Here is a 17,513-nt window from a genome sequence, read left to right on the forward strand (position 1 = left end):
TTCCACTACCCGGAAACAGAGCACAGTGTGATGAAGCGCGGAAGTATCGCGGGGGAATTCCTCGACAGTCTGCACCTGTCTGAGCTTTTCTGGACGTTTTCTTCTGATTTACTTTATTAACCTCGATTCTGATTTTCCAGCTCGGTGAGGCTGAAGATGTTGGCCGACCTGAACGTCTGTGGTTGACTATAAACAGGGCCGTGTTTCTTTGGTGGAAGACCGACAGACAGTGAATCTGTGTTAGCGCAGACTTATATACTGTTAACGGCATAAAGAAGGTAATAATAACCTTTCTCTTACACCCTACGATATATGTATCACAGCATTTATGTATATGTAATGAATTTGAATTGTGTTAGTGTGTGGTTTTGAATGTTGTAGGGTTTTAAATGCGCTGATGCTAGTTCGTTAGCTGGACGAGTCTGTAACGAGCCTGTAAACAAAACATTGAATCTCGTCTTTTACAAGACTTGCGAAGTTGTTTAAAATAAACCTGTCGATAAGAACTAAATATCAGGTCAATGTAAGACTTAACAGTGTGTTTGAGATATGTGTGTCTTTAGCATGAACACCGCACTGAGAAACAGTGAAAGTGTCTCTCTTTTTTGATGTGGAAATGATCATGAAACTGTAGAGTCACTTCAGTGTGATTTGGAGTGATTCTTTTATTTTAGATGTGGCCTTTTTGATGGAAAAGAAGTGTCAGTGAATAGCCTCATTTAGCTCTTGTTGTAAAGTGAAACTGGAATTCATCCATTACACTTTATTAGACGTGAGATTGTAAAATAATATAAATTTAAGTTTCTTAAAACTATTACCATTTAAAGGTGTATAATTTAACTGTACCTAACTGTAACTGAAATATCAGGAAATGTCATTTCCAGCACTGAAAAAGTCATAGAAATGAATAACATTGTAAATGTTATCCATAATAATACGTTATCCAAAGTTGAATTTTAAATCTAGTTATGATCAAGTTGTTTTTACTAGGTGCTGTTTGGTTTATTTAACACTTACACATGGTAATTTTTTAGGTGAAGACCCACCGTCATGTCTTCCATGTCAAACTGTTAAGATTTTGATGAGATTACTTATATAGATATTATTTTAACCCTAGCTTTTCATTTCTTAAACAACCATGTAGGAAGACACATCATGGCCATATTCCAGGATGACAATGTCAAGATTCACCAGGGTTAAAATTGTGAAAGAATGATTCATTATTTTCACCCATGAATTGGAACATCTTGAGTCCAGACCTTAATTTCATTGAAAGTCTTTGGGATGTGCTACAGAGTGCTCTGTCAATACAAGATCTTGACCAAAAAAAATGATGCACCTCTCGATGTAAATAAATCTTGTGATGTTTTTCCATCAAGAGGTGCATCAATTTTTGGTCAAGATCTTGTATTGACAGAACAAGAGGTGAGCACTCTGTACAGTATCCTCCAGTACATCCCAAAGACTTACACTGAGGTTAAGGTCAGTGCCAATTCATGTGTGAAAATGATTGTTCATGCTCCCTCCCAACAAGTCTTTCACAATTTGAGCCTGATGAATTTTGACACTGTCATCCTGGAATATGGCCATGATACATCTTAATATATGGTTGTTTAAGAAATGAAAAGCTACATACGCCATCTTTTATGGTTAAAAGTACCATTGCCAAACATATAATATGCTAGAAAAATAATAATCACTGTAATAATGATCCATCCATAGACTCTTAAGTATTTGCCTATTAAAATCCAAGCAGCGACTTTTTTTTTGTCCGGGCAGTGTATTTAACCTGGAAAGAGTATCTTTTTAAATGTCTTGAATAGTTTTTTTTTGCTAATTGTATTTTTTTTATTCACTTTATTCTCACCATGATTGCTGCTGACATGAAATTAAAAAATAATTAATCATTTTAATAATATTCTAATATTTAATATACTTAGCCATGAATCATAAACAACTGGAAAGGTAATGGATATTCAGAGCTGCCGATGTTTATAATTGGCTTGTCTTCTCTCTCTCTCAGGATCATGGTCCAGCCGCAGCCGTCAGGTGGTTGTACTCTGCAGTGGGAGCTGACTGGAGAGGAGACTGTGGGTGCTGGAGGTCAAGGGTCACTGATGGCCAGTTCACAGGGGTCTCTGAGGGTCCCTCCTGAATTAGCGGGAAATGAAGTGGTCCATAGACTTATAACAGATAATCATCAGCTACGAGGTGAGACTGTGAGGTTATGAGATCTATGCCAGACTCACTGCCTATTGAATACAATGCATAAACGACTCTAAACGTTCCACAGAGGCTCTGAAGCGAAGCAATGATGCCCTCAAAGAGAGATGCGAAGAGATGGAAGGGTGGCAGAGGAGGTCGCGGGAGGAGCGAGAGTTCCTGAGCTGTAGATTTCGTGAGGCCAGAGCTTTAGTGCAGCGACTGGCGCAGGAAAACCAGAGCCTGTTAGGACAGCTCAACCACAGCATCAGTCCATGTGTCGGCACCTCTAAAGAGGCTGGAACTCAAGGCCAGGACCAAGAGCTGAAGTGCACCAATGCAGAGAAGAATGTCCCCATGGACTCACCAGAAGTAAATTCTTTTGTAAATCAATTGTTTATTTTCAAGGAACTTAGAAATTTGTCAGTTCATTGAATTAAAATTAACGTCCCTTTTTTGTTTCATCACGCAGGTATTAAATGAAGCTGTACTGACAGACCGAGCTGAAGGAGACACTGACAGACACACAATGCCTCAAAGTTTGGTAATTTACCATAAATCTCAATATGAGAAATGTAATAATGTTTTTGTTTGTTGTTGTATCGGCACCATGTGATAATCTGCTTTGACTTCTTTTGGGTGTGGTGTGTTTGTCCTCATTTTCTTTACTGTGTTAAAGTACATGCTAAACATGGCTAAAGATGAGGTCTTAAAGGCTATTTGTGCCTTTCATCTTAACAAATCTTTATCTCTTTACTCTTCAGCCTGCTGAGGGCTCTAATGAATTTCTTAAACTGCTGAAAAGCCACAAAGAGAAGCTGGAGGAAGGGATGAGGGCGCTGAAGAGGAGGAACGAGGAGCTGGAGAAGGAGAAAGCAGAGAGTGAGAAAGAGAGAGAAAATCTCCTCACCACCCTGGAGCAGTTACGCTCCAGACTCACTCAGGTAGAGCATTTAGCTTCCACGTGTTTATTGCTACAATTAGATGTGTCATTTGGATTGCTGACAGGGCTTGGTTGACATTAACTGTTTTGCTCACCAGCCACTGTGGCTTGTGGTTTTCTAAATTTACTAGCCTCTGTATTTTCACTGGCCACAGTTTTGACATCAATTCCTTGAAGAAAAACTGATATATTGATACTTTTAATATTATCATATTTTGGCAGCAGGTATATTTGGCTGATGTCACTTTAAGGCCTGACGGATGGCTTTATTATATTGTTACACATGTTTTCTTTCTCAACTGTTTATGTTCACGTAAAACATAACTGACTGTTTACGTGAATACTCGCCAAGACCGGCATTTTTACATTATTTTGTATTTGACTGCTTAAGCGTGATAAGTAGCGAAAAAGGACTCAGTTTAGTATGAGAGGCAGCTTTATGAGCGGCCATTTTCGGTGTGAGCCCAAAATCTACAGGAATGATTAAAATTATGCACAATCCCACACAGAAATTCAAGCCATGCAACACCAACAATATTGATCCGGAGCAAATGAAATGAGTGCGTGAGTAAGGGGAGGCACATTTGTTTGTCAACTTGTCAGAGAGATAAGAGAGCGAGAAAGTGCATTCTGTGGAAAATCCAGATATTTCAGTATTGATATGTATTGAAAATCAATATTTTTGACTACACTACAAAGACTGCATTTATTTGATCAATGCAAAAATAATAATATCATGAAATTACAATTTAAAGTGTTTTATATTTTGATATATTTTAAAATGTAATTTATTCCTGCAATGGTAAAGCTGAATTTTTAGCAGCCATTACTCCAATATCTAATATGCTGATTTGGTGCTCAAGAAACATTTCTTAATATTATCAATGTTTAAAGCCATTGTGCTGCTGCTTAATATACAGTACAGTCCAAAAGTTTGGAACCACTAAGATTTTTAATGTTTTTAAAAGAAGTTTCGTCTGCTCACCAAGGCTACATTTATTTAATTAAAAATACAGTAAAAACAGTAATATTGTGAAATATTATTACAATTTAAAATAACTGTTTTCTATTTGAATATATTTCACAAAGTAATTTATTCCTGTGATGCAAAGCTGAATTTTCAGCATCATTACTCCAGTCTTCAGTGTCACATGATCCTTCAGAAATCATTCTAATATGCTGATCTGCTGCTCAAGAAACATTTTAAATGTCTTCACTGTCACTTTTGATCAATTTAATGCATCCTTGCTGAACAAAAAACAAAAATATTTCATATAGCATGTTACTGGTTTCTTACAGCTGCTCTTGTTCATATTTTAGTTTATGAAGTGATTTAACTAATATTGATCATTCCTCTCTTTATCAGAATGTTACTGAAGAGTCAGTTCAGCAGGCATGTGCGCTCACCGTTCCTGCAGAAAGGTACTCTCAAATATTCAGTTTACTCTGCTCTCTCTCCCTACAGTTGATAGTGACGCTCCTTTAACTCTGCATGCTTGGATTGGATTGTAATAAATCTCAAGGTGCTTTGCTTCCTTTCTTTTAATGTGAATGGTTTGGAATCTCTTTTCTCTGCCTTCTGTCTTGATTCATGTGTCTGCTTAGCTCTCACTTGGCTAAACTAACTGAGCAGCTTCAGGCTACGCAAGGCAGGTGAGGGGAAAACGTATCTCACTATATGTGTGCATGAGTGTCCTTCCCTCTTATTGGTGCTGCAAGAACATGTTGTCTGTGACTGGAATGAGACATGCACTAGCATAACTAGCATTAATTTGGGGTCGGGAGGATTAATACATATATATATATATATATATATATATATCAGTTGTTATTTATTTATTGTTTGTTGTAAGATTTTTTTTTTTTTATTGGAGTAGTAAATGTTGCACAGCACACATGAGAGCTTGTTGTTTTTGCATCTAGGCCAAGGGCAAGTACTTTGAGGAAGTATAAAATATTTTGGTCACTACATTTCTCCCAGACTGGGTTATTTATTTTTATTTTGATGCCTTTACTATTACTTTAAAAATTTAGAAAATACTGACATAATAATGAATTGATGTGTCCAAATACAAATGGTAGTACATTTGGTGGTGAACTGCAGTAAGATGGGCGGGTAATCGGGTTTCTGTCTTTGCTGTGATGTAGGTACAGGGAACTTCAGGAGAAGCTGGACTGTCTTCAGAAGAACTCTGCTCAGAGGGACAGAACTGAGGCTCTGCTCAAACAGAAAGAGAAGGACTTTGTTCAGGTACAGGTACAAACATACATGTTGAGCAGCATTTGCAGTAGTTTGAGATGAGGGATCATCATCTTTGTGTTTGTAGCTGACAAAGGATAGCGAAGCTCTGAGAGCTCAAGTCACGTCCCTTCTCGGTGAGTTGAACGAACGACAAAACTGTCTGGAGAAAAGTGAAGCAGAGAAAAAAGTATTAGAGGAAAAGTGAGTGAATCTCTTCATCCTTGTGCATGCGTTTGATTATGAGAGTCGGCAGCTGTGTGTACAAAACCTGTTTGATCTCCCAGATTGAGCAGGAAGACCGAACGCCTGCAGACTTTAGAGAGAGACATGGAGCAGCAGAAGAAGCAGCACAGTGTGACAGTGGACAATCTTTTATTGCAGACACAGAACCTAGAAACTGCACTGAAGAACGAGAGGCTCGTCATAGTGGAGGAGAGGTGAGTTCAGCTGGATGGAGAGTCCCATAGCAAAAGCAGCTTCCCTTTTTCATTGTTACAGTTGTAACAGTAACCCACAATTCCTGTTGCTCTTCCTCATCTAGGAGGAAACTGGCCCAGCTCCAGCATGCATACACATGTCTGTTTCAGGACTACGACAACAAACTTAAAAGTGAAAAGCAAGCCAATCACAGGGTAGGTAGCTGCTGTTTGTGCTCTTTGTTGGTTATGAAAACATAATTTTCTTCAACATTTAATGTTAAATACAGTTATCAAGCATGAAAAATATGCAGAAAGCGAGTAAAGGTCGCTTCCATTCTAATCACTGAAGCTGTCAGTCACCATGTGAGGTACACAAACTTGCACTCTTGCGAAACTCTCGTTATAATCAATGAAGCTGTCTGCTCTGTGCAATGAATCTCTTTTTTGACAGCGTTTATACTTTGTTGGTTATAATGAAAGGATTTTGTGCAGAATTCATGCTGAACAAAAACTCAGCTGTTTTGAACTGTGTTGACTTGGATTCTAATTAAAGGTCCCTTTTTTCGTGTTTTTTTTAAGCTTTGATTGTGTTTATAGTGTGCAATATAACATGTGTTCATGTTTCACGTGTAAAAAAAAAACCACAGTATTTTTCACATAATTTACTTATCTGTATACCGCTGTTTCCACTGTCATAAAAACGGGCTGATGACTTCCTTGTTCTATGAAGTCCCTCCTTCAGAAATACTTAACGAGTTCTGATTGTGCCAGCGGTTCCTGTGTTGTGATTCGACAGCAGCTTAGCGAACCTTGCCCGAAAAGGTCACGCCTCTTACCATAACGTGGAGATGCATGCGCTCAGTGTTATTGTAAACATGTCTTTAATTTTACCCTATCAATTTGAGCCGGAATCAGACCCGGTGATTGGACTGCGGGATGAAAATAACAGCGTTTCGACGACATGGCGACAAACACACTCTACAAACGCAACTCTTGTGTATTCCTGTGGGCGGAGGTTAGTCAAAAAACTGTTTTAGTGACGTCATTAAAGAAGGAAGTAGAGGGATGTAGTCCAAACTGGTCGTTTGATGTAGGCGACTTCTGTTAAATAAAATATCTCGCTTGGCATTGAACTTTGAGCTTTAAAATTTTACAGATTTTATTTATACTCTAACAACAACATTACACACTAACTAAAGTTTGAAACATGGGATCACGAAGAACGGGACCTTTAACTTAAATGCATCTGATAGGCCATTGCATTCACGTGCTCAACTGATATGTCTGTGATTGGCTACAATGCTCAACACTGCAAAAACACATTGTAAATAGACACCTTTGACGCTCTTCAGTAAGCACTTACACAAACACTCACAGGAGTGTTTTAAAGCAGCCAGCTATCAGCGGGCACCAGTACTGCAGAACGGCAGGCATCATCAAAATTTTGCCAGACAAATTTTCTTTTTGACAGCCGCCAAAATATTTTCAATGCAAGAAAAACCTGTATTTATTAATCATTTAAATTGGCTTTTATTTTATATTTTCAATTTGTTTTAATTTTAGTTTAAATCTTTGTAATTTTATGTGGTGTTGTCATTTTTATTATATATATATATATATATATATATATAATATATATATATATATATATAAAATTAGTATTTTTAGTACTTCAACCTAACCTTGTTTTATTTGTTAGTTGCCAGGGCAACATTTCTATTTTTATTTTTTTCATCTAATATATAATTTTATTTAAGCTTTTTCAGTGAATGATTTTTAAGTTATTTTTAATAGACTGTAGTGCAACCAGCATACAGAAAAAACAAAAAACATAATACAAAACCCTTGTGATTGTGTGAAAGTCAATAAGCCTAAATAAATAATATTTATTAATAAATTATGATATTTGTATACCTTTTTACCTTGAAAATGATGTTTTATATTGATATTATATTTAAAAATATAAATGTTTTATAAAGATTTTTCCTTTTCTTTATGGTGGACACACTTGTTAGTCATTGACCCATCTCTTAAACTTAAATGCTTCAAAACCAGAAAACTGTTACCATTTCATGTTTGTGGTAAGCACGTTTGAAAATAGGTCTGTGCATGGTTTGCACTATACTTTGGTTAATGGAAAGTGCATGTGTGGTATTTCCGTTTCAGAGTGGAGAGGCAGATACTCTAGCTAACAGGTTAGCAGAGGCTGAGAAAGCTCTGGCCCTGAAACAGGATCTCATCGATAAACTCAAGGAGGAAACGGAGCAGCTGAGAGCTACATTAGAAACTATACCAGTGCTGAATGCTCAGGTGAAAATAACACCTCATGTTACAGAGCTTTCTGCATTTAAATAATCACTTACTTTGCCTTTGATATAAATACTTACATGCCCGCTGCATATAGTAACACAAACACAATCACACATTTTCTTTTTGCAGGCAGAGATCTATAAAATGGACTTCCTGGCTGAGAGGGAAGCCAGAGAGAAACTCAATCAAAAGAAGGAAGAGCTGCAGGAGGAGCTGAATAAAGCACTATTTGAGTTAGACAGACTTAAGCAAGAGGGAACCTCACGGTATGAAAAGAGATGAACGGAGTGAACACTACATGATATTTGGGTATCATAAAGGATTAGTTCACTTTCAAATAAAATTTTCCTGATAATTTACTCACCCCCATGTCATCCAAGATGTTCATGTCTTTCTTTCTTCAGTCGAAAAGAAATTGAGGTTTTTGATGAAAACATTCCAGGATTATTCTCCTTATAGTGGACTTCAATGGGCACCAAACGGTTGAAGGTCAAAATTACAGTTTCAGTGCAGCTTCAAACGGCTTTAAACGATACCAGACGAGGAATAAGGGTCTTATCTAGCGAAACGATCGGCCATTTTTGAAAAAAATGGAAATGTATATGCTTTATATAAACAAATGATCGCCAAAACCGGACTTTCATATTCTTCAAAAAGCTAACGCTGTATGTCCTACGCCTTCCCTATTATGCTTACGAAAAAAATGGAACTGGCACTGTGTTCTTTCCGTAAGTAGAATAGGGAAGGCATTTAAAGGCGTTTAAAGCCCTTTGAAGCTGCACTGAAACTCTAATTTTGACCTTCAACTGTTTGGAGGCCACTGAAGTCCACTATAAGGAGAATAATCCTGGAATGTTTTCATCAAAAACCTCAATTTCTTTTCGACTGAAAAAAGAAAGACATGAACATCTTGGATGACATGGGGGTGAGCAAATTATCAGAAAAATTTTATTTGAAAGTGAACTAATCCTTTAAGAGTTTAGGGCTTGTCAAAAAAAAAAAAAAGATTTTTCAATGAATTGTTTTTTTTTAACGTGATCAGTTATTAACCAATAATGATTTACTTTGCGCAGTGTTACAATGGGGAGGCAGGGAGCCTGTCATTCATTCAGTGCTTAATAGTGCTGCCCCTGACTAAAGATTTTCCTAGTTGACTCTGTCATTCATTTAAGCCATTAGTTGATTAGGAGAAAGGAGGAAGAGAAAAACGAATACACAATAATGAGCATTTAAAATATAAATTAAGGGCGCATAAAGCTTGTCACCGTGACACTGGTAAACATTACAAGAACTTTTTTAAGATGGAAAAAATAACGAGTTTATCCACATTGCTTGGAGAAGTAAGCTCCGTGTCTTACTCACGATGAAGCCGACCTTTGAGAACATGTGCTCAGATGGTGCGAAAGTTAAGTTAAATGTCATGCTGTAAGCATGTTACTATGGAAGCTTGTTTCCGCAATGTATGTTATAAAGTCAGAGTTGCGAGATATAAACAATTCTGAGAAAAAAGTCAGAATTGTGAGATAAAAAGTCACATTTACCTTTTTTATTTATTTAGTGGTGGAAACAAGCTTCCATACGGTACTAATTTAGCTTCCTCACTCCACACAAACACTTACGCGCCTAATATTAGTGCACATTTATCAAGGTTAACGTTAACATTAGAGTGAGCGGCCTTGTAAAGTGGATGACGTTAGGCTACTAATTGCATGTTTGAAATAAATCGTATTTGAGGTCGCACATCACCTTTTTGTCGTCATTCTTTACCCTCTCGAAATGTTCCCATACTTTTGTATTTTCTGCCCAACATATTACTGCATTGGACCAGCTGTGCTAGCGATCTGTCACTGTGACTTTCCAATTCCTGTGGAGTTTTCTTTTTCTGTGACTAACCAACTGATTAAAATTTAATCGACAAAGCCTATTGTCCTAGACTAACGTTTAGTCAACTAAGAAAGAGCAGCCCTAGTGCTTAAAGGGTTAGTTCACCCAGAAATGACGTTCATCTTCCGAACACAAATTAAGATATTTTTGATGACATCCGAGAGCTGTCTGGCCTTCAATAGACCACTTTCAGAGCCCAGAAAGGTAGTAGACGTAGTTAAAATAGTCCATGTGACTACAGTGGTTCAACCTTAATGTTATGAAGCGACAAGAATACTTTTTGTGCACAAAAAACAAACAAAAATAACAACTTAATTCAACAATGTCATCTCTTCCATGTCAGTCTCTTATGCTTTTGACGTTGTAAATACAGTGCAGCTCGTATGGGTTCTAAGTCAGAACGCTGACTCATTATTGGCCGACGCTGTACATGTGAGCACCACGAAGTATGCGCATGATGCTGATGTGGAGCCGGCAAATACTGAGCTGGTGTTCAGACGTAAACGCGGAAGCGCTGCACCGTGTCTTCTATGTTAACGTGTAGGAGAATGACATGGAAGAAAAGAAATTGTTGAGAAAAATAAAAAATAAAAAATAAATTAAAAAATAAATAAACAAATAAATTTGTTTTGTTTTTGCTCACAAAAAAGTATTCTCATCGCTTCATAAAATTAAGTTTGAACCACTGCAGTCACGTTGACTTTTAACGATGTCTTTACTACCTTTCTGGACCTTGAAAGTGATGGTTAAATTGCTGTCTACTGATGAGAATATACCTCTCAGATTTCATCAAAAATATCTTAATTTGTGTTCCAAAGATGAACGGGTTTGGAACGACATGAGGGTGAGTAATTAATGACAGAAATTTCATTTTTGGGTGAACTAAGCTTTTAACATGCCATACGCAGACGTGAAACCCGTTCCGGACAGTTGAAGGAACCGTCACTGTCCCGATTGGGCCAGTGCTGCAGTGTCAGGAAAGTTTATCATTTGCACTTGTTTTTAATCCTTGCCAATTTAAACATTCAAGCCCAAGAAGACATGACAGAGAACTAAATTCAATACAAAATGTTCAAGAGTTACAAGTGGATGTTGTTTCTTTACAGAGCTCGCATTGAGGAGATGCAACAGAGACACTTGGAGGACTACAGGCCTCGACCACTCCCGCCAGCTCCAGCTGGTAAAACACCTTATACAGAGTCTGCATGAGCTAAAACATATGCATACTCTCTTTCCTTCATTTTGAAAATAGTCTTTGATTCACTGTCTACATGGCAAATGTAACAATTACCTCTTTTAATACTCTGTTGTATTACATGTTTGGGGTCTCAACTTGAAATTTCTGCTTTTGAAGCACCTTTCCCAGGGGCAGCCATGTTCAACCCAGCCCAGCCTCCATCTGCACGCAGAAGAGATGATGATCAGGACGAGCTTCCCGATTACCGCTGCCCCAAATGTATGTACAAGGCACCAGACATGGATACCCTGCAGATCCACGTCATGGACTGTATCCAGTGAGAGGAGGAGATGTACAGGTGTTTTCATGACACCTGAGTGAACTCTTAACAACAACAACAAAAAATGAGAAGAGAAAATCAAGAACATGCTAAAGACAAGAACTGTCTGAGGACTTTGAACATTTAATCCTGCTGCAGATTGACTTGAAGTAGACAGATGTTTAGCAGATGTTTTTATCATGTGGCTATAGAGCTGCCACCATGTTCCTGTACACTTAGTTTGTGTATCTCTTAAAAAAAAAAAAAAAAAGAAGCTCATCTGTACTGCCTTTCTGTGACAGCATAGTGTAATGTACTGCACGTGTGAATGTTCGTCTGCTTTATGTCTGCACACATCTGACAGTGACAATATTTCCTTTATACCTGTGGTATTTGTTTCTCTGGATGTATGCACTCTTGAGGATTGATGCCCGCCTGTGTTAATATTGTGTATTATCAGCCAAAGTGAATATGGAAAGAAAAGAAAAGAAACCTTTGTACAGACTATTGTTATGGAGAGATTTAATGAAATAAAGGTATGAATATAATGAGGAACTACTCTAAAAAGATTTTCTGTCACTTAAATGTATGAGAAACTCCATCAAAAGAAGGAAGAGTTGCTATAGGAGCTGAATAAGGCACTAGCCAAGATAGACTCGAGCAGTGGGAACCTCACAGTACAAAAGTAAATATTATTTTATGTTTTTTTAATAATAATAACACTGTCAATTAAAAAAATCAGCTGAATTAAATGCCAATTAATCCAGTTCAATAGCATGTATATTAAAGGGTTAATTCACCCAAAAATGAAAATAATGTCATTTATTACTCACCCTCATGCCGTTCCACACACGTAAGACCTTCATTCATCTTCGGAACACAAATTAAGATATTTTAGTTGAAATCCGATAGCTCCGTGAGGCCTCTATAGGGAGCAATGACACTTGCTCTCTCAAGATCCATAAAGGTACTAAAAACATATTTAAATCGGTTCATGTGAGTACAGTGGTTCAATATTAATATTATAAAGCGACGAGAATATTTTTGGAGCGCCAAAAAAACAAAATAAGGACTTATTTAGTGATGGCCGATTTCAAAACACTGCTTCAGGAAGATTCGGAGCACAAATGAATCAGTGTATCGAATCTGCTGTTCGGAGCGCCAAAGTCACGTGATTTCAGCCGTTGGCAGTTTGACACGCGATCTGAATCATGATTCGATACACTGATTCATTTGTGCTCCGAATCTTCCTGAAGCAGTGTGTTTTGAAATCAGCCCTCACTAAATAAGTCGCTATTTTGTTTTTTTCTTAGCTTTATTATATTAAGGTAGAACCACTGTGCTCACATGGACTGTTATAAATATGTTTTAGTACCTTATGGACCTTGAGAGGTTCGGTGGCTTTGTTCTCAATGCAGAACTCACTGAGCCATCGGATTTCATCAAAAATATCTTAATTTGAAGATGAACGAAGGTCTTACGGGTGTAGAACGACATGAGGGTGAGTAATAAATGACATTATTTTCATTTTTGGGTGAACTAACCCTTTTCAAGTGGTCAAATCTTTTGGGCCACTGTAGATGATCTCAAAATGATGAGCTGAGGCCCCCTGGTTGTGAACGGTTGTGAACCACAGTTCTAGACAAAAGACCTGCAGTACCGGCGGCTTTCACCAGAGGTCGCACTCGATATCATACACGTCATTCTTCCGTTGAGGTGACGTGTCTGTCTGTGTTTCATTGGGTGGAAGCTGGTGTCGGTCTCTTTCTCAGGTTTTGAGTGAGTTGAGGTGAATTCAACAGCCCAGGGATCAACATGATGCGAGTTATAACAGCTATTTTGGCTCTTTGTCTGAGCTTTTGTGCAGGTATTTTGCCATTTTCTTTTTATCAATTTTAGATATACAGCACCATTCATTCTCAGCTTTCAATTTTTCGTGTATTCGCTGACAAGGCTAACAAGAAGATGTCGCAAGCTAACTTGCATTGAATTGATTCCGTTTTTTATCACAGTTTCCATTATAAGTCTTTCTAACTAGCGTTTACTTGAATTCATTCAGCGACTAAACTTGTGACCGGTGTTTTCTCTCCTCAGCTGAGACTTGCACAGACCCAGTCATTTCTCCGTCTTCATACACGACCACAGACGCGCTCATCTCCTCCGAGACCGTGTTCATCGTTGAACTAAGTCTGGCCTGTGCAAACGGAGCTCAGGTTTGTGGACTAACGGTGCTTTCCATTCACATATATGCATGTTTCATTGGTACAGAAAAGTGGACTGACCCAGCTTGTTTTGTTTTTAGAGTGTTGCCCTCTATGCGGATGTCAATGGCAAACAGTTTCCTGTGACCAGAGGCCAAGATGTTGGCAAATACCAGGTAAGGTTACACAGGTTTTAAAGTGATGGTTTCAACAAAAATTCTGTCATTACTCTCATGTCATTCCAAACACACAAGACTTCCTTTCATCTTTGGAACACAAATGAAGATATTTTTAATAAACCCTGAGAGATTTCTGTCCTTCCACTAAAAATCTATTCAAAATGTTCAATCTCAGATGTGTGTAAGGCATTGCTTTATATGATAGATCGATTTAAAGGATTAGTTCACTTCAGAATAAAAATTTCCTGATAATTTACTCACCCCCATTTTTAGGTTTTTAGGAAAACATTCCAAGATTTTTCTTCATATAGTGGACTTCAACAGCTACCAGTCAGTTGAAGGTCCAAATTGCAGTTTCAGTGCAGCTTCAAAGAGCTCTACACAATCCCAGACGAGGAATAAAGGTCTTGTGTAGCGAAACGATTGGTCTTTTTCTAAAAAAAAAAATTTATATATTTTTCAATCCACAAACGCTCGTCTTACACTAGTTCTGCGATGCGGTGCAATCATCACATTGGAAAGGTCATGCGTGACATAGGCGGAAATACCGCGGTAGGGCAAAGAACTCCATCTCATTTTCTCCTCCAACTTCAAAATCGTCCTATATTGTTGTTTTACCTTTTTTTGTAAAGGCTGTTTGACTTAGTCTTTGCACATTCGCTTTATAAACACTTGCTCGGTACTTCCGCCTATGTCACGCGTGACCTTTCCAATGTGATGATTGCACCGCATCTCAGAACTAGTGCAAGATGAGCATTTGTGGATTAAAAAGTATATAAAATTTCTTTTTTTTAGAAAAAGACCAATCGTTTCACTAGATAAGTCCCTTATTCTTCGGCTGGGATTGTTTAAAGCCCTTTGAAGCTGCACTGAAACTGTAATTTGGACCTTCAAACCATTGGTAGCTGCTAAAGTCCACTATATGGAGAAAAATCCTGGAATGTTTTCCTCAAAAACCATAATTTCTTTTCAACTGAAAAAAAGAAAGACATAAACATCTCGGATGACACGGGGGTGAGTAAATGATCAGGAAATTTTAATTCTGAAGTGAACTTATCCTTTAATTTAGGCTTTTATTCTAATGTAAATATTGATCAGCGAATGTTCGTAAAGCACTCAAATATGGTAAGGGGAAGTTTAACCTTACTTGTTTGATGCGCAAGAACAAACCTCATTGGTTCTTGCACGTCAAGCAAGTATACTCGAGCTTCCGTTTACCATATTTAAAGGATTAGTCCACTTTTAAATATACTTTTCCTGATAAATTTACTCACCCCCATGTCATCCAAGATGTTCATGTCTGTCTTTTGTCAGTCGAAAAGAAATGAAGGTTTTTGAGGTTCCAGGTAGGGCTGGGCGATATATCGCATGCAATTGTCACGCGCATTTCGTCAGTAAAGCCGGTTCCCTGATTACCGCTAAATCGCCATCACCTGCTTTTAAATGAAGCGGCATTTAATAGACCGAGCCGTAGATCACTGATAAGCTACGCAATATCGCGTTCATTATCGCAGATGAATCGCCTTCGATAATGAACGCGATATTGCGTAGCTTATCAGTGAACTATGGCTCTGTTTATTAAATGCCGCTCCATTTGAAAGCAGGTGATGGCGATTAAGCGGCAATCAGGGAACCGGCTTTACTGACAAAATGCGCGTGACAATCGCATGCGATATATCGCCCCGCCCTAATTCCAGGATTATTCTCCTTACAGTGGATTTCAATGGCTACCAACAGATTGAAGGTCAAAATTGCAGTTTCAGTGCAGCTTCAAGGGCTTTGAACGATCCCAGATGAGAAATAAGGATCTTATCTAGTGAATCGATCGGTCATTTTCGAAAAAAAATACAACCGTTTATGCTTTATAAACAAAATATCGCCTTGAACGTACTTTCCGCTTCCGCATTCTTCATAACGCTTACGATGAATGTCCTACGCCTTCCCTATTCAAGTTACGGAAAAAAACGAAACTGGCACCGCGTTCGTTCCGTAAATGACCGATCGATTCACTAGATAAGATCCTTATTTCTCATCTGGGATCGTTCAAAGCCCTTGAAGCTGCACTGAAACTGCAATTTTGACCTTCAATCTGTTGGTAGCCATTGAAATCCACTGTAAGGAGAAAAATCCTGGAATGTTTTCCTCAAAAACCTTCATTTCTTTTCGACTGACGAAAGAAAGACATGAACATCTTGGATGACAGGGGGGTGAGTAAATTTATCAGGAAAAGTGTATTTAAAAGTGGACTAATCCTTTAAGTGTTCTGTGTATGTTTGCTTAATCAATGTTTATATGTGAATAAATACTAAATTAGTGTTAATTGTGTAAAAAATGTTCATCATATAAAGCAATCATGTCTCTTCAGATGACTTGGATTAAAAAACTCGATTCAGATGCATTTCTTTTACAATCTTTATATGAACTTTTTGAAGTGTCATCATAGACACTTAGGCGAATAGACTTAATAGACACTCAGTGGAAAGACCAAAATCTCTCAGATTTCATCAAAAATATCTTCATTTGTGTTTTGAAGATGAACAAAAATAAGGTCTTTTAACAAAACTGTAACATGTAAGATCCCTCTACATATGTAACCAACTGCTCCGTTTATTTATTTTTGTCCAGGTTTCATGGAGTGTTCCTCATAAGCAGGCCAGCTCTGGCACATATCAGGTCAAATTCTTTGACGAGGAGTCTTACAGCACTCTAAGAAAGGTTGGTAAAATTAAAGAATGATTGATTAAAAGTGTAGTTCACTTAAAAATTAAAATTCTCTAATTTACTTACCCTCATGTAATTTTAAACCTGTTTGACTTACTTTCTTCTGTGGAACATAAGATATTTTGAAGGGGGGGGTGTAAATAATGACAATGTTAATTAACTATCCCTTTAACATACTCGATGAGACTGTGTTCAATGGCGCTGATGAAAAATGTTAATGCTTTCAGGCTCAGAGAAACAATGAAGATGTTGATTCTATCAAGCCTTTGTTCTCTGTCAATGTGGATCACAGGGTGAGTATGCTTGCTAGTCTTCATTGACGACAGCTACCAATACCCCCACACAGGATCATTTTGCTACTACTTGTTTAGTTTCTATGATTTGTCTCTCTGTATGTTCATTAACCAATATATGTATGAATTGCAGGGTGCATGGAGTGGTCCCTGGGTGTCCACGGAGGTCTTGGCTGCTCTGATTGGCATTGTGGTCTACTACCTGGCCTACAGCACCAAAAGTGCTATCCAAGCTTGAGATGAGAAGAAAAGTCCATTTTCCACCATACTGGTCACACTGATCTTCAGGCATTCCTCATTCTGCCATTTTAATATGCAGAGTTTAGTGCCATGGACACCTTGGCTGAAACAAGAGATTGGTTTGTTGTAGAGCTTGAGTGAAAGTATCGGTATGAACAATAATTATATCAGCCAAAGTGGTGTTTTTTTTTTTTTTCCTAACAGACACTGTCAAGAATAAGACTTAATATTTTTCATCTATGCTATCAATATTAAACCTCAAAGGTCAAAAACTGAGGTGATTTATCTGTGACGCATCATCATAGTCCAGTTCTGTATTTTGAAATGTCTCAAATATCAATGAAATTCATTGAATATGGGAATAAACAACTTTTCTGAAAGTT

The 17,513-nt window shown here is 37.7% G+C and overlaps 2 protein-coding genes across 3 annotated transcripts; both read left to right on the forward strand.

Annotated features, from left to right (window-relative positions):
* On the forward strand, nt 1-12,063 carry ikbkg (inhibitor of nuclear factor kappa B kinase regulatory subunit gamma). 2 transcript variants are annotated; one of them, XM_048178299.1, is made up of 15 exons: nt 1-278; nt 2,024-2,211; nt 2,294-2,574; nt 2,675-2,746; nt 2,967-3,146; nt 4,512-4,567; nt 4,751-4,798; nt 5,294-5,396; nt 5,473-5,588; nt 5,672-5,824; nt 5,929-6,019; nt 7,973-8,116; nt 8,246-8,382; nt 11,107-11,180; nt 11,355-12,063. In XM_048178299.1, the coding sequence occupies exons 2-15, from the start codon at nt 2,028-2,030 to the stop codon at nt 11,516-11,518; spliced, it is 1,803 nt and encodes a 600-aa protein (XP_048034256.1). In that variant the 5' UTR covers nt 1-278; nt 2,024-2,027; the 3' UTR covers nt 11,519-12,063. The 2 variants fall into 2 exon arrangements, with proteins under 2 accessions (XP_048034256.1, XP_048034257.1); XM_048178300.1 differs by lacking the exon at nt 4,751-4,798 and having other exon boundaries at nt 2-278.
* A 1,139-nt stretch (nt 12,064-13,202) lies between these two features.
* ssr4 (signal sequence receptor, delta) lies at nt 13,203-17,513 on the forward strand. Its single transcript, XM_048177599.1, has 6 exons — nt 13,203-13,363; nt 13,591-13,709; nt 13,799-13,873; nt 16,502-16,591; nt 16,825-16,890; nt 17,024-17,513. The coding sequence occupies exons 1-6, from the start codon at nt 13,312-13,314 to the stop codon at nt 17,126-17,128; spliced, it is 507 nt and encodes a 168-aa protein (XP_048033556.1). The 5' UTR covers nt 13,203-13,311; the 3' UTR covers nt 17,129-17,513.

The sequence above is a fragment of the Megalobrama amblycephala genome, linkage group LG24 (genome assembly GCF_018812025.1).
Source record: "Megalobrama amblycephala isolate DHTTF-2021 linkage group LG24, ASM1881202v1, whole genome shotgun sequence".
Taxonomy (NCBI): domain Eukaryota; kingdom Metazoa; phylum Chordata; class Actinopteri; order Cypriniformes; family Xenocyprididae; genus Megalobrama; species Megalobrama amblycephala.

Excerpts from the sequence above, each read along its gene's own strand:
- ikbkg (XM_048178299.1), top strand. The coding sequence starts at position 2,028 with ATGGTCCAGCCGCAGCCGTCAGGTGGTTGTACTCTGCAGTGGGAGCTG. Across the intron at positions 2,747-2,966 it reads ACACAATGCCTCAAAGTTTG|CCTGCTGAGGGCTCTAATGA; the intron begins GTAATTTACCAT and ends TTTACTCTTCAG. Across the intron at positions 5,589-5,671 it reads AAAAAAGTATTAGAGGAAAA|ATTGAGCAGGAAGACCGAAC; the intron begins GTGAGTGAATCT and ends TTGATCTCCCAG.
- ssr4 (XM_048177599.1), top strand. The coding sequence starts at position 13,312 with ATGATGCGAGTTATAACAGCTATTTTGGCTCTTTGTCTGAGCTTTTGT. Across the intron at positions 13,364-13,590 it reads TTGTCTGAGCTTTTGTGCAG|CTGAGACTTGCACAGACCCA; the intron begins GTATTTTGCCAT and ends TTCTCTCCTCAG. Across the intron at positions 16,592-16,824 it reads CTTACAGCACTCTAAGAAAG|GCTCAGAGAAACAATGAAGA; the intron begins GTTGGTAAAATT and ends TAATGCTTTCAG.